Source organism: Xiphophorus maculatus, chromosome 6 (assembly GCF_002775205.1).
Source record: "Xiphophorus maculatus strain JP 163 A chromosome 6, X_maculatus-5.0-male, whole genome shotgun sequence".
Lineage (NCBI taxonomy): Eukaryota > Metazoa > Chordata > Actinopteri > Cyprinodontiformes > Poeciliidae > Xiphophorus > Xiphophorus maculatus.
This window is the reverse complement of record NC_036448.1, coordinates 6,088,597-6,105,204: the sequence shown is the minus strand read 5'-3', so window position 1 is coordinate 6,105,204 and position 16,608 is coordinate 6,088,597. Positions and strand designations below refer to the sequence as shown.

The following is a 16,608-nucleotide window of genomic DNA, read 5'->3' as shown; positions in this document are numbered from 1 at the left end:
AATATCGTATAAAAAGCTGCTTTCAGATGAAATTAAAAGCAGCACAATCCAAACTTTAACTAATTTGAGCTGCTGTAGAACGGAGATAAGACTGGATGTGTTTGTTCCTGTGAAATCAAAGACTAACACCGGAATAGTCTATTTTAATGTTTTCTTTTATCTCAGACTGCGCATTATTTCTTAGTAGTCACGACACAGCCTAGAGCTGGACAAGTTACCTTTTTAATTTATCAGTCATGGTAGTCCTTTCTACTGGATATTTGAATTACTACAGACATTTAGAGTCTTTTTGTAAGCAATCCAAGCAAACTACAAACATTTAATTAATGGGGCTTTAACAATTGGAACGTGACACAAACAAGAACCTGCTGCAGGTTCGTTACAGGCCGCCAGATGTGACCAGTTGGGACTCAATGTTTCACCCACAAAGTTTCCATGTAAGCAGATCAAAATCAAACTACATAATGGGAAACTAGATCATTTAAAAACATTAAAACACAAGCAAATAAATAAAAATTAATACCACAAATCTTAGACCTGTTGTTTGTCTTGTAAATATACTTTTTGTATATTTATGTTCTTGGTTTTATGTTCTTGGCTTTTTGTCCGCCATGCGACATTTTGTCGTAGTTTATAACAAAAAATTAAAAAAACCTTGTAGCTGTTCAGAAATATTTACAATCATGGTGCGAAAATCATTACTCTTATTGAAATCAAAAATTAAGCTTAAAGGAGACTTAAGCATCAAACCTCAAAAGAAGCAGCAGTGAACATTATAATAACTGCAATAGTTGACCAGTTCTGTTATGTGAATAGCATTAGGAATAATTATCATTCTGCTGTTTTAAATAAAAAGCTCTTGGTTTGATGTTTACCTGCAGGTTCTCTCTGGCTGCAGGGCTTCACCCGGACTGGATGCTCATGCTGTTCTTTGCTCACACTCACCTGACTGTGACTGTAACTCTGGGGCTGCTGCTCGTTCCAAAGGTAACAAGACGGTTTTACAAAACATGTCGACTACCGTTCCGAGTCGGGGCTCAACTCTGATGTTGTCAGCGAGGCCAGATTTATACTGTGTTTTTATATGAATCCAAACATGTTTAAGTCTTTTGGATTTGATATATTTTCCAGTGGTGAAGCAATATACAAAAGAAAACTGTATTCAAATGTGAAGGAATTCTGTTTTACTCTAATTGCCAAGGATTGAGATCATTGTAAAAAGTTACATGAACCATACACACGAAAGAAATAAAGCGACGCATAGCTTCTAATTTTTTTCTTTTACGTACTCACTTTGATTTTCAGTCATTTGAATGGCCTAATAAATCTTTCAATGTATTTTTTCTTAACTTTAGATTTATGGGGGAATATTTTAAAATGTAGTACTAAGTGCAGGACTACTGATGAATACTATCACCCTTTTCATGCCTGACATTTCGATGGTTTACAAAGCAACTGTTTTAATTCTGTTATTTTATGGAGGTGTTTTTTTTTTATTATTATTATTTCACCAACAAATGTACTCTGACAGTAATAACTTATAGATTTATATTGCAGCATTTCAGCAAATGCAGCTTTATGCACTGATCTGATCACTTTGTATTAGTAGGCTTCTTTTGACAGATTTCTACGCCAAACAAGAAAAATCTAATTTGTATTTGAGTTGCAAAGGATCCATTTTCAAGTGTCTCACCCAGGGTTTGCCTCTGATGACCCTAAAGCAAAGATGAAAGCTGCTGTTAACAGCAAAGCTGTAGCAAATACCAATGATGAGAAATATTGGCTTCAGAAATGTTTTAAATAGATTTTAATGCAACTTCACCACCTGTAAAATAAGTCAACGTGGTATTCGACGTGTATCACTGTAAATAGTTATGTAGTAGTTATTTTCTAGGACAGTGGATTTGATTTAAAAAACAAACAAACACATGTAAATAAAGAGGAAACAAGAAAATAAAAAATGGATTTTCTCTAAAGACGCTTTGCCTCGTGTGATGTCAGCAGAGGCATGAGTGTGGACATTTTGTAGGTTTATTTCAATTAAATAGTAATTTAAAAAACATATAAAAAACTAAACACCTACTGAAGTTTAGTAGGTGACCTTCTAAACATCAAACAAGTCCAATTGATTTTACATAAAAGTGCAAATTAGTAGCTGTAAAACCTTCTTTTCCACACGAGAACACAATCAAATTTCTTTCTCTTTGTGCTTACTTTTTATAAATAAAACAAAGTGAAACCCTGCTCTCAAATTGCATAACAGCCCGCTCATAAACTAATAATATCAGACTGAGAAAATGTTGCCGCTGTATTGGAGGATGGATAGCATTCAAAAACAAATCTCCATCGAGGAGGCTGTTCTACTAACGCGCTGTAAATATCCATTTACGGCACATTATTCATCAGCCTAAGTCCATTTGATATCAGCAAGCTGCGACGCTCAAATCCACACTGGCTCATTTACCATCATTACCTTAAACTCAATCAGACTGTTTAAGTGGTTATTGTAATTTAGCTGAGTACTCCTGCGGGTGTCTTTAGGGCTGATGGGAAACGTTTCTTTCTCCTGCTGCGTGAGAAATGTTCTCCCTGTTTTTTTATGCTTTCTTAATTAGGCTCCTCAGAAGCGCAACCCAGTTGAGCACGCTGGGATAATTGAGCGCAATGGGAGGACGTTAATTTCATAGAGCATCTGTTCGTGGAGCCCGACCAAATATTTGGACATCCTCTCTGTCCCCGTATGTGTAATTCCAACAAAGGTGGAAATTTAATATCTGTTTGTTGTGTTGTCGTTTATATTTCTACATAAATCTGATTGTCTTGTGCACAGTTTGGAAAAAAAAACCCTGAACAAACGCTACAGAGTGGGGTTTTTAATAAGAAGGCAGCATCTCTCTCTCTCTTATCAATCCTTTACGTTAAGAATCGCTTCATATTTTATTTTTAATAAGTACATGACATAAAGCATTTTAACATTTCTTTTGTTTTAACGTTTTCATCTTTGTTTTTTGGTTTTAATTTTGATCCGTTTCCTCATTTCCTGGAAAGTTAGTCCTACTGAAAATTAATCTTATTTAATTTAATTTGTTTATTACCAATACAATTTGTTTGATCTTGCTTTTTGTCTTTTCAACATTCTTAATTTCACTAGTTTTTGCAAAGAGTCAAACGCGGAAAGTCAAATTGAGATACTGTACATACTCATCCTTTCTGCTGTTGCTCAAAAACCTTGCATCGTCTGCGGTATATTTGACCTCAAGCAGTTAAAACGAGAGAAAATACGTAGTCGTGTTGTATTTATTGACTGAAAAAAAAAATCTGTTCAAATATTAAATAAACAAATACCAACATCAGTGTGCATTTTTCACACCCTGCTGTTCATGTTCTCTTGGGGCGATAAAAGTAATTTGCTGAGGATTAGCAATAACAGTACTGGTCGAGGATGCAAAAATCTATGAAAAAAAAGCAGTTTTATTGTGCAATCATTACAGTTAGATTTATATAAACTTATAACACACATTAAGACCTATACTAATGTTTTTGGATGTATCAAAATAAGAAAATGAACAGGAAGAAGGTAAAGTTAAGAGTGCAATGTTCCTCCAATCCCACAGACATAACTTAGAGACCAGGAAAGCATTAAATAGAAGATAAAACTAAATAAACACAGACATCTTTTCTGATGCACCTCCATTTGTTATGAGACCAGATTTTATATATCTGTGCAGAAAAGAACATACTGCAGTTCGCCTGCCCCTAGACAGCAACCCTATTATCTTTGTAAGTAGTAAAACATCACTTAATGGTAAAGGACCGTTAGACCGTCAGTTCCCGAAACCACACACACAAAAAAAAACCTCTGTCAGTGTGACCCCGCCGGACAGTACACACAGTAAAAAACAATGTGGGGTCTGAATGACCCCGTCTCTTAAGACCGCGAGACGATTCAGCTTAGAGTTAGCTTACAGTCACCTTCTATTTAATGAATTAATCTATTAAATCTGCGATTTTTCCATTTGGAACATGAATTCCCCTTCATCTTTGAGATTGTAGATTCTAATTTAAAACAAAAAGTGAACCGTAAAGTGTTTTGTTGTGGGGTCATACGAAGCCACGCCCACCTAGCAGTAAACTGTCGCCATTCAGATCCGTGAAGTAACTCCTGCATGCAGCGCATTTTTATGACCCCACTGGGACTGGACCAAGTCCTTCTCCACTTCTAATCCATCAAAACAGAAGAAAAGACCAAAAAGTATTTACATACCAGATTGTATTAGCAAATGAAATCTAGGTTTTATATTGATTTGACGTGTTCAGTGCTGTCCCTAATGAAAGGTCTCTACTGATTCTGTGAACTTTAGTCAATCACTTTCATTTTCAGTCGTGGTGCTTTCAGGGTGTCCTTGTGTTTTGGATTCTGATCACTGTCACTGATACCTGCGTATTTAGCGTCATTTCCCTGCCTGTCTCTTTATTTCTCTCTATCTCGCTGCTTTTCCCTACAGCTGCAGTCTGTTAGCAGCCTCCCTCCTGCTCAGCATTTGAGCAATCGGCCCTCCCTGGCATTTAAGCCTCTCTATTGAGCCATTCCCTTGCCAGATCCTTCCTCTGTCAAACCTATTGTTGCTCCTGTTGTCCTGCTGTCTTGTGGTCTAAATTCGCTTTGTGCTTCATGTCTTGCCTGGTATTGTATTAGTTTTGGTTCTTCAATGCCTTTGTTTCACCATTCTTGTTTCTTGGCACTTAGTTTATGAAAACAAAGCTTTCTATGATTCTTACATCCTCCTTCCTGCATTTGGGTCCTCCTATACATTAATGAGAAACTCTTGACTTTCATGGCTGAAGGTTTTTGAAGTACAAAATGTTTTTCTGGTTTTTCTCCATGTTTCAAAAGTTTACCAAAGAACATCAAATCATTTCAAGTTCTCAGGACTTTTGTTTGCAAATACATTGAGTTTATTTATGCCTGCCGATTTACCAAAAAAAAAAACCAACTAATCACAACAGAGAGATGAATTAAATATACTTGATGGTTCAGCATTTCATTGTTCGCTTTTCTTTCTGCAGCTCAGTCTGGAACGCTGCGTCTCACCTCCTGGGTCAGATCCTGACTGATAGTGACTCATTCTCATCTTATCGGTGCTTAGAGTTGTTCAGCCACCTGCTTTGTGAGCGGCTCTCGCTGGGGTTTTAATCTTTGAGCCACTTTGTTATCTCTTCGGCTGCATTACGCGATGCTCAATAATGCTTGAAATACAGAGATCCTCACCAGATTGTGTCTGGGCTGTTGGAAGAAGTTCCTCCTTGAGGACATTTTCAATCTATTCTGTATTCATGCGTGCTTTTTGCCACAGCCATTGGAGAATGCACAGCCTTGGATGAAAATCCACCTCACAGATAAGCTGTGTCAGGATTCTACAGTGTGAGTCCAAAGTCAATCTGATGGTAGATGTCACCTTAACTTCTCCATATTCCAAACATTCAGAAAGAAGACATACATTTTTCACCAGCTTACCATTGTCTGTTTTTTTCCTTCTTGCAGAATTTCACTAAGTGCTCGATTTTTTTTTTTTTTACAGAATTTTTCTTTCAGTAGAGGTGTTTCAATTACAAATGGGCACAAAAAATAAATAAAATTTTGCAATTGTGGTGTGTCCACTGAATAAGAAATGCAATTAAAATCACATGTAAATATGTTTGTTCACATAATAAATCATAAATAAAAACATGTCGCACCACGATTTTCAACCTACTTCCTACCGTTGTGGTCTTCTTCGTGGTTTGTACCAGTAGTAACACCTAGTTGTGACTTGTGTGTTGCAAAAAAAGTTTTTTGATTGCAGTTTTGCGAAATAAACCAATTTTGTTGCAGTATACAAAGCACCTAGAGCCAGCTTTTTATCAAAAATCGACAGGTTTTTCGAAATTGGTGTGTTTCCATTAAACAAATTTATTTTCAAAATGTCAAATTGTGCAGTTATATGGTCAATGGGAAGACAGTTTTTGCTACCTTTCTTGTCACAAGGCCATTGTTCAAAAGTCCTTGACATAATATGTGTTTAGCAGGGCTCATACTCACTTCCAGTCAACGCTGGACAAGTTTGGACCTGTAGGGCTCTCCTCTAGCTTGCTGGGTAGTTGTGAACGTCCTGAAGTGTTTCTGACAACTGAGTCTCTGGTCCTAAAGTTATTGATGATGTATAAATTTATGCTTTCAGATGTAATGTTCTTAAGTGTCCTTGCACAAGAGGCCCTATTGTTTTGCAAAGGTGGGTCTACATTGTTCTAACTACCTTAGGTCTTTAAAACCAGAAAAGGAATTAGATCAGAAGATACTTACTTCTACTTATCTACCAACCCTGAATAGAAGTATCTAGTTTATTTACTTTGGATCAACATTATTAGCTTTTTCTTCTTTTGCTCTTTCTTTTGGTTTGTTATTTTGTTTGTATTTCCTTTTAAATCTTGTAAAGCACTTTGTATTGCCTTGTTGCTGAAAATGTGCTATATAAATGAAATTACCTTTACCTTCTCCAGTTGTATCCATTGCTAACAAATGACAAGAAATCTTTTAAAATGATAGTGATTTCAGCTGGACATTTTCATTGCTTCATCCGTGCTTCTAACTGCAGTATAACAAATGAAGGGGTCCTTGAGCAAAATATACATCTGCTCAGTCTGCATATTATCCTAAACTAATGGGAAAGTTGGGGGGCGGTACACGGTTATTCCACTGTGGACTCAGTCTTAACACTTTGTTTCCATCTGGTCTAGTTCCTGACCAAAGGCACTCAGGCCCGAGATGATATCGCCACTGAGGCCTATGAAGAGGAGCTGGACATGGGAAGATCTGGCTCTTACCTGAACAGCAGCATCACGTCCGCCTGGAGCGAGCACAGCTTGGACCCAGAGGACATACGGGTGGCGCAGCTTTTAAAATCCTGACCAGAAATGAAACTTCAATGCTTTTAAAAAAAACAGGATTTTCTTTAAGCACTGGATTTCATTCAGAAGTCATTTTGAAATAATCCTTTTAAACTTGCATCTAATCATATAGGTGCATAAATGTAACAGGACATTAACACAATTCTCATACAGGAAGAGCTGAAGAAGCTGTATGCCCAGCTGGAGGTCCACAAAAGGAAGAAGATGCTCGCCAACAACCCTCACCTTCAAAAGAAGCGCAACTCAAAGAAAGGCCTGGGTCGCACCCTGATGAAGCGGATAACAGAGATCCCAGAGACCATGCACTTACACCGCCAGTGCAGCCGAGACGACGGCAGTGAACATGGCAGCAACCGGGGCACCCTGAGGAGAAACCAGCTGGAGGCGAGCCATCAAGGTAAGTTCACAGATACAAATCTGGATGTAGGCTAGCGGCAGGACGGAGGAAACACAACCTGGTTTTCAATTAATGTCTTGTTTTTAAACTTGATTTTAGCTTCATATCTGTCAGGAAAGCAGATAAAAAATATATTAAATGCTCTTTAATTTCTTTGAGTTATGTTCAGTAGTCTTCTGGAAATGAAACACTATTTTCTGGAAACTTCTCAGATCTTGTCAAATGCAGTTCTGGTAGTCAATTTACACACAGCCGCCATCAGCATGAATGTCATATTAATAAATAAACAGTTCTTAGTGACTTCAACATTCAATGATTTTTATCCAGTACTAAGCTAGTTCAATCTGGAGAGACTCAGACGGAGATAAGAAGACAATTAGAAGAGTTAATTGACAAACAGAATTTAAAGTCTTTGGCGCTCGGGCCCCGGCTGGGGATAACGGTTATCGCAGCGTTAGCGATAGGCTTCAGATGAGCATCCCTGATGCTGTTAGGAACGTCATCCCCCCAGGGCCCGGCACCGGTGGTGGAGGTTGAAGAAGGGTGCAGGCCTCAGGACCGGGCGAGTGGAGGAGAAGGGGTGGTGGTGGGTTGAGCTCGGCTGGAGAGCGAAGGACACCATGAATGAAGGTCCTTATCAGCTGGGACTTGGTCGATGATTGGACATGACGTGGCTTGGTCCGGCGTTGATAGGTCGACGATTGTGGGCAGGTCGCTTCAATTAACGGGTCCCGGTGGGGATAAAAGAGTCTTCCAGTTTGAATTTGCGCCTAGGCTTCATTTTTCATCCGAGTTATGTGCGTTTTTAGAACATTAGTCATTGTTTCATAGTTTCAACCATCATCTTACCCACTCTGTCACCTTCAGATGTCAGGAAATTGATCAGGTTCAGGAAGAAGCAAAGAGCCACAAAAGCTCACTGGAGATCATTAACTGGAGGATGCTGGGATACCAGTGTTACTGTCGTGAGGGAAGCTAGAAAGAACGAAGCCCCTGCTGCAAACTTTACATGTTAAAACATAAAAGAAACATACACCTGCCAATATGCCACAAACTTTATGCAATAATGTTCTGTGGCCAGAGACCAAATGAAGCTATCTGGAAAGTGTCGGTAGCGTCACGATAAAAGTTTATTTTATCACAACTTAACTTATTTTGGTGAATTGCACAAAATGGATGATATAAAGTAGGACTACCTTCAGTTTCTTTACCGTAATTTAATCAACACTTGGTTCAGCAGGAACAAACACACTTGGCTTAAATAAAGAAGGCTAAAGTCAAAGCTTCTGAAATATTCCTGGCCTTTTTAACTAATCTCTACCACTTCTGATAAGACTGGTTAAATTTCCAAAAGCTGAATTAATATATTCTGCACACATTGAGTTATGACCTGGTAAATCTGAATACTGATAAACCCTAAATTACAGCATAAAAATCTGAATATCACATAGTTTATGCTTTCTGTTGTGTGCACATATTACACGGATCCTTACAATGATGAGGGAAGTGGTTTTTTTGTCTGCAACAAAGGAAAGTAATGACAGACAGTGAGTCTAACCATCTTTGAAGAACAATAGGTACCTGCTTAATTTAACATCACAGAATGTGACTTCCTACGCTACTTTTCTTCAGGAAAACTTCAAGACGATTCCCTGAAGAACAAACTCACCGGTCTGACGAAGTCGCTCAGCTTTGACCATGTTTGTGAGCAGGATGCAGAAACAGCGAGTCAAACCGGCTCGGTTCCAGGAGACAAAATGACTCCCGTTGGAAGCGGCGGAGACGGCTCTCTCCTGGGTTCCCTCATCGGCCGCAGATACACCAAGAAGCAGCTGGAACCGGCCAGCACTCTGCCGAGGCTGGAGCCGGCCGAGTCCACAGAGTCCGTCCCGCTCTTCTGGAAGTCGGCCAGCGCCCACAACCTCACTCACGAGAAGAAACCCGTCCACCTGCGGACCTCCATCATGCAGAAGTCCCTGAGCGTCATTACAAGCGCCAAGGAGAAGATGCCGGGACTTTCCAGCAAGACGCAAAGTGTGGAAGATGCCAGTAAGAAGGGCCAGAAGGGGCCAGAGGAGAGGACTCTGTCAGAAGTGGATGAGACGCCCGAACATTTCCCCAAAATGATCATCAGCCAATCGGTGGAGTACTCAAAGACTCCTATGAAGATGGGAATCATGAAACAACAGGTAAATCTGTGCATATGTGCAGGTAACTGATGCATGTTGAACTGGGCCATGTTCTGTCACAAAGCTCAGTACATTTTATTTGAACTTTCTGTGACAGACCTGCTTTCTATTTGTCTTTCTGCTTTGTTTGGCTGTGAAAAGACTATTAATATGTGGCTAAATGAATTTAGCTCTGATTCATTATCTCTTCAAGGTAACAGTTGTGTGTTTGAATATTATCTTAATGTTCAAGTCGAATCATTTTTTCTTTGTATGCTGCCACATTACAATGGGAAAAGAATTAAAATATTTAATTTGAAGAGGTACTCATCAAGTGCAGAGAAAGTATTAAGTAACTAAGTAAATATCAGGTTTTTTAACGGCTACTTTTATCAATACATTCTTCCACAACCGCCTCCTGGTGGACATTTATGATCCTGATGTGGTCCGGAATAAAAATTTGTTGGACATCTTTGAAAGATTTATTTATGTATTTATTTATTTTTATTTTGGCCCTCAAGTCCCTTTGACTTGATGGTTTTGGCCCACGTGACAAAAAGTTTGTGCATCCCTGTTGTAGAGCCCCACATTAACTCTGAGATTTTCCTTACAGCTACATGGGGACGACTTTTTCTCATTGGTAGCATATTAGATTCTAACAGTCCTCATTATTTATTATTTTAATTCTATCAATATCTGAAAGATGTGGGTTTGATTCCAGTCTCTTCCTCATATGTTGCACTCTAGGCAAGGCACTTAACCCTCAGTTCCCTTGACTTGTGTATTAGTATATAAATGTGTGTGAGTTAGGGTACAATTGGATAAATGTGGCCCTATAATGTGCTTTGAATGGTCAGTATTATTTCAGAAGCACTTTAGTCAAGTCATTTTATTTCTATAGCACATTTCAGCAACAAGACAGTTTAAAGTGTGTTGCATAATAAAAATAGTCACCAGTTGCGAAATAGGTAATAAACATTATATTTTGTCAAATTATCAAAATCATCAATACACCAATCCCCAAATCGAACTCTAGCTGTAAGCTCAACAGTTTAAGAAACCAATCTCATTGTTTCCTCATCTTTGATTGTTTGTTTTTTCAGGTGAGTGGCAGCCAGCCGTCCATTTGCTCTGAGACAGGAAGGAGTCTGTACGACGTGTCTGAGGTTTGTCCCTGGGAGCTGGATGAGGCCCAGACTCCTTCTGAGGCAAAGACCCAAAAGCACGTGTCCATCGCTCCGGTAGAACCCGCCGCGGGCCGGAGAGGCAGCAGCAGCAGTTCGGGAACGGCTAAAGTCAGCCGGTCTCAGCAGAGACAGAAACCCGGGCAGTCTCCGTCCAACAGACGGCGCTCCAAGGATAAAGGAGGAGAAAGAGAGGACGGTAGGGAAACGAGGAAGTCCCGGCCGCCCAAATCGCCTCTTCCTCTCAAGCCGGACGTGAGCCCCTGGGAGTTTGACGAACAGCCCATGGTGGGAGGAGATGCCGACTCTATCTCTCCGGACAGGATCAGGAGGAAGAAAAGTGTCACCCCCACTGATGGGAAACCCAAAGGGCTCCATTCGGACCACTCCAAGTCCACAGGGAGCCTCCTCCAGCCCCCGTCTCTTATGGTAGAAATTTCCCCATGGGATTACGGAGGGCCACCTTCCCCCAAGCAGGAGAAGACCTGCAACAGTCCCACCACACACAAAAAGAAACGGAAGGGCTCCTCCTCGTCGAACCACAAGTCCGACAAGGACCGAGCGAGGGAGAAGAGCAGGGAGAGGCGGAGCTCGTCCAGCAAGCCGCCGTCAGAGAGGAGACGGGTCAGCCAGTCGTCGGAGGGCGGGGGGCCAATGGAGCGGCGGAGGAGCTCGACCAGAGACGCCGAGGTTTTCTCCCGAGACGCCGAGCACTCGCATGGCAGCCTGGCTCAGACTAAAAAATCCCCCGAAAAGAAGAAGGAGAAGTCTTTGCGCAGTAGTTACAAACCCGCAGTTCTAAGTGGCGCAAAAATGGTTGACGTTTGCCCCTGGGACTTCCCAGAGAAGGAGTCGGGGGAGAGGGCGTGATGACTGCTGGTACGACTTGATCTTTTTGTACTCGCTGACTGAGAGCTCGCAGAACAAAGGGAGGCTAAAAATATACCAGTGTGTTTGGTAAAAGGCTTTTCTTTTCCCCCTTCATGTTGTCTTGGTGAAGAGGGTTTTGGGAGCCCTTTCCATAACGCCGCTCTGAATGCAACCTTGTCACTTTTAAGAGGTCATTTGTTTTCTCTGCACACCTGCTTACACATCTGTGAGAGTTTGTATGTTTTATCACCTTTAAATACATCTTGAAGATTTTGTAAACGATTCACGCCTGCACTGGCCAGCCCAGCAGACGAATCCACCAGTGAGTTCTCTGCATGTTGAAGACGCACGAGGAACAAAAAGATAAACTTCAGAAGAACGGAGAGTATGGGCTGAGATGCTCTGAGACGCAGGAGAAAAGCAGCTTGTCTTTGGGCTGAATGCATAATTAATGTCATGAAGACGATCTGTTCGATCAACCAATCGTGGGAATAACAAAGGTTTGCAGCGCAGCTAAATGAGGAAAGCTGTGTCTTTGGGCAAAGGTTCTCCATTTACAGCGCCTTGCAAAAGTAGTCATATCCCTTAAAGCTTTTTCACCATTTTCCATGTTACTACCACAAACTGATGCATTTGTATTAACCCTTCTTTATCAGTGTGTCTGTGCATCTTTAAAAAGTCTTAAACTCAAGTCTTAAATTAAATTAAGGGCTTAAAACACCTTAAATTTATTTAAAAAGTAAGTTGGTCTTAAATCTAGTAATCACTGTTTTTTTTCCCTCTCAAGACTTTTCTGTCAGGCAAAAGTTCAATTCACACTCAGACTTTTTCATTGCCTTCTGTGACTCAAGACAGTTGAGGCTATACCGCTAGCTAGCTGCTGACATAGCTCTTGCTAGCTAGCAAGCCTATTTCATTTATCATGGATAAGTGCAAATTTATTGGCTGTTGGTTGGACAGAGTTGATACATTTCTGTGGAGATACAGGTCTTAAATTCCATTCAAAATAGTCTTAAGTCTTAAATTTGAGTTGTTGAAACCATCTGACACCAAGGTTTATTCTAATAAACCTAAATGAAAAACTGTCAACTTTTGTTCAGACATCAGCCTATTTGTATCCAGAGGAAGAACTAGATACAAATAGGCTGAATATGCAGCAAAATGTATATAATGGAAAAAAAAAACTCAGTATTTCAACCATTCATTTCCCTTGCACTTTAAAAACATGTCTTACTTTCTGTTGGTCTGTCATGTAGAATCCAGATAATTAGACGCATTAAAGTTTATGACAAAATCTGAAAATGTTCAAGGGGAATGATTAATTTTACAAAGCTCTGTGTATTATTTTATTTTTTATTTAATTCATTAATTTATTTATTTTTACAAAAACCACCGCATGTGGTAAAACTATCCAGCATCAAATAACTAAATGTTTACTGGTGAACTATGACAGTGGGTGTTTCGATGTTGTTGCGTCCGGTATTTGTCCACTTACAAAGCACACGATGCTTTTTGAAATGGCGTGCATTGCTGTGTCAGAGTCCGCATTTCATATGGCATGCCGTTTAAAGTTGAGCAGTACTGAAGTTGGTATCTATTTGGTGTTTACTCTCCTGGCTGGGGTGTCATATTTTTGTATGGATAAAGAGACACTCTATCTATCATTGGCTGTAGTTTTTTTTTTGTTCTTTTTCTACACATGCAGTGAAAAACAAAAGGACCAAATCTGAATCTGCCTATCGCAGATGTTGTGAATAATACATTTCCTCCCCTCCTTAGCTCATTTCAGCTGCCTGGATGCGCCTCTCTTCAAAACTGCACACTTATTCAGTCGCTAAGATCCCTTCGCATGACTATTTTTTTCTCTTTCTCTCTAACAGAGAGAGTAATTAATCATTTTTGGCATCGTCTCCAACATAAACAACAACAGTCAGCCTGTCCGTCCTGCGGTCAGCCACCCACTACTGACAACTCATGCCATTGTGTCACACACAGCATTCAGCTCAGCTTCAGGTCGGTTGTGTGTGCATGACAGTGAGAATATGACCCCATAAGTTCCCTGGAAGCATAAAATAATCATTGCATATCTTATAAAATACTTAAAAGGATACTTTCAAGCACATTTATTTAAATTTTAACTGTATTTATCATGCACTTTGATGTGTAACCTGAACGGCTTCATAATCAGAGGCCTTTTTTTGTAACGGAATGCCATCGTTTGCCCACTACACGTTATTTAATGCTTGTTTATGCAGTATATTGTTGCTCCGGCAGCTTAAAAATGGTTGTGCCATCCACATGCGGTTATTTGTACAATGTATTCTTATTGTGTTGCATGTAAATAAAGTAAATAATGTTCTCAATTTGAAATTAAAGATTTCTAGAAAAGCCAACTTGCAGCGACTTTCAGCTCTTTCCAGGACTGTAGTTAGCCATCGTTGGGATGTGACTTTCTCCATCACAAACTCAAAATTAAAACATCTGTCGCTCGCCACAGAGTTAAAAATATATATCTCAGTACAAAACTACATGCTCAACCTGCTTCTTCAAGTAAAATTGTTTTATATAAATTATACTAAATCTACTAAATTGGAATTGTCATGACAACACTGCCACCATGTGGTGTAACAGGTTTATTGCATGTTGTTTACTTGCAAGTTCCCTCTTGCCAAAACTGCAAGTCCATTGAATTCTCATTTTTATAATTTTGTAAGTTAAAAGCCGGAATTTCATAATTTGTTAAAGGGACAGAACTCTACTGTAAAAATGATGGGGCGCTTTACCAAAGATGAATTTAGTTATCACATTGATTTATGAGGTACTTTTTAAACATGTTGGTTATGAGGTAAAAGTGGTGTTTGCATATTTAAAAAGAACTTATTTAAATAATTCGGTTAAAAAAAGAGAAAAACTCATTTATTTTTAGATGCAAAAAGTGATAGGCTTATATTTCAAGGAGCAAGAAAAAGTAGCAGAATATTTTACTACCCTTGACGCGAGAGGCGGCCATATTGAAACGTGAAGTCCGCCTTGTAAGTCGTAACTGGGAGTAGTAAGAGTTGCTCCTAGTTTGATTTTCCAGTTGATTTTTCTGACTTGGAAGGCGGAATTTCCCAGTTCCGCGTGCAACTGGAACTGGAAAATTCAGCCTACAGGGCGGGGAGGATCTGGACAAAGAATCTTGGTTAATTAAAAGCTAAAGTTTAACAGCTGAGGCTGAATGTAACTGATTAATTAACACAGGGGAGCAAAATAAGGATTTAAAGACACCGTAAATATAGCAGGGAAAAAAACATCACAAATTTAAGAGAAATAAAACCCAGACAGACAAGAGCAATATAATAAGATTATCATCGATGTCACAGTCACTGTTTCTCTGTACAAGCGAGGTAAGTCACAGACAATGCTGCACACAAGCAGACCAATGGGGAATAAAAACGTGTGGAAAGATTACTGAAGGAAAAGACAACTGAAGAGTTTGGGGAGGATTCCCAAGGCATGGGCTGCATCCGGGACAGGAGCTACAGCTGTTTCATTCCTGGCACGAAACAGACCTGAAAAAGACAACACTACTCTGCTGCACCTGAACGCACAGAGCTCCTGTCAGACTGAAGGACAGAGTCACATCAGTCACTATGGACAGCTTCCAAGAAGAAGGCCTTCCTCGCCTTGTGGAGAGACCCACAATTAGATTAAAGAGTGCTACAGAAATGGCTCCCTCTAGTGGTCTGATTCTCGCCGTGCTGTTTTAATGTGCCGGTACTGCTCTGATTTAGTTTGTGGAAATGACATAAACAGAGAAAATGTAAAGTTATGTGAAGGTACTGGTACTTTAGTAAGAATTTTTTTTAAAATAGTAAAGAGACGCCTATAACAAAAAGTAGTTTGTGTAACTGGCTCTTCAATTAAAAGGGACAGAGATGAAAATAAAAAAAATGAAACAAAAACTAATCCAAACTTTATTGTATTTCTTAATCAGTTATCTAATGACAGAATGTATCATCGGATCTTATGTATGTCCAGTTTCCGTAAATCCCATCTGATTTTGGTTGAACTTACAGCTAAAGACATTAAAAAAAAACCCAACAACATTGATTTATTTGTATGGCACATTTAGCAACAAGGTCAACGTGCTTTACATCATGAAAACAAAAAAATAATAAAATGTCATAAAAACAACACACAGTCACAAATAGAGAAACTAACATTACATTTTGTTAAGCATCAAAATCATCAGTGCGTCACAACATGTTGGTCCATGTTCCATTCATCACGGTTCAAAAGAACTCCAAACAGGTGAGCTTCTAGCCTTGATTTCACATGTTCTGCGTGTTTTAGATGAGCCTCTATTCCAGAACGGCTGATCCAAATGACCTTTTGACCTTCCTCTGCAGAAGCCTGTTAATCACCCACAGATTCAATCCAGGTGTGTGGCAGCAGGGAAACACCTAAAACATGCAGGGCAGGAGGGCGTGAGGACCGGATTGAGAAACACTCATTTAAAGGAACTTAAAACATCAGTATCACGACAAACCAGGCAATAAGTAGAAGGTATTCAAATACCAATTTAAAAGCTCAGATTATTTGGTAATAAAGCGCAGTTTGCTCGTTGAATTGACTGTCTGCTCCATAAATTCCCTTTATTGCTCCTGGTGCCTCGTTGGTATTAAAATGTTCCATTCAAATTGACTACGATGTCCAAAAACTAGAAAAAGTTCCCCGCGAATTTTCTCCTCTTCTTCTTCTTCTGTTGCGTTTTATGGCAGTTTACAGACTTTGTGCATTACCGCCATCAACCGGACGGAGATGTAACTTCAGAAATTAATTTTTTACTATACATCTTCAAATAAAAAAAACTCTCACACACATACATACTAAATCCTCTCAGCTAATTTTGTATCTTTTAAATAAAATTTTCTCCTCTATGCCGGGAGCATAATTTGAATATTGAGTATTGTGACTTTAACATACCTCCATAAAGGTGACGCCATCCTTGAGCCAGCCAGCGGACATTGCCGAGCTGCACCTCGGCAGCGCCCGCCCC

General features: G+C 39.7%; 1 protein-coding gene across 1 annotated transcript in view; it reads left to right on the top strand.

Moving 5' to 3' along the window:
* The window catches only part of LOC102216929 (probable G-protein coupled receptor 158), an 82,292-nt gene extending 68,335 nt beyond the window's left edge, over window positions 1-13,957 (top strand). Inside the window, exons 9-13 of the mRNA XM_014470823.2 lie at window positions 882-987; window positions 6,775-6,921; window positions 7,099-7,342; window positions 8,975-9,531; window positions 10,614-13,957. Of these exons, the coding sequence (XP_014326309.1) occupies window positions 882-987; window positions 6,775-6,921; window positions 7,099-7,342; window positions 8,975-9,531; window positions 10,614-11,564 (2,005 nt within the window). The 3' untranslated portion in view covers window positions 11,565-13,957. The remainder of the gene's footprint in view (window positions 1-881; window positions 988-6,774; window positions 6,922-7,098; window positions 7,343-8,974; window positions 9,532-10,613) is intronic.
* The last annotated feature ends 2,651 nt before the right edge of the window (window positions 13,958-16,608 follow it).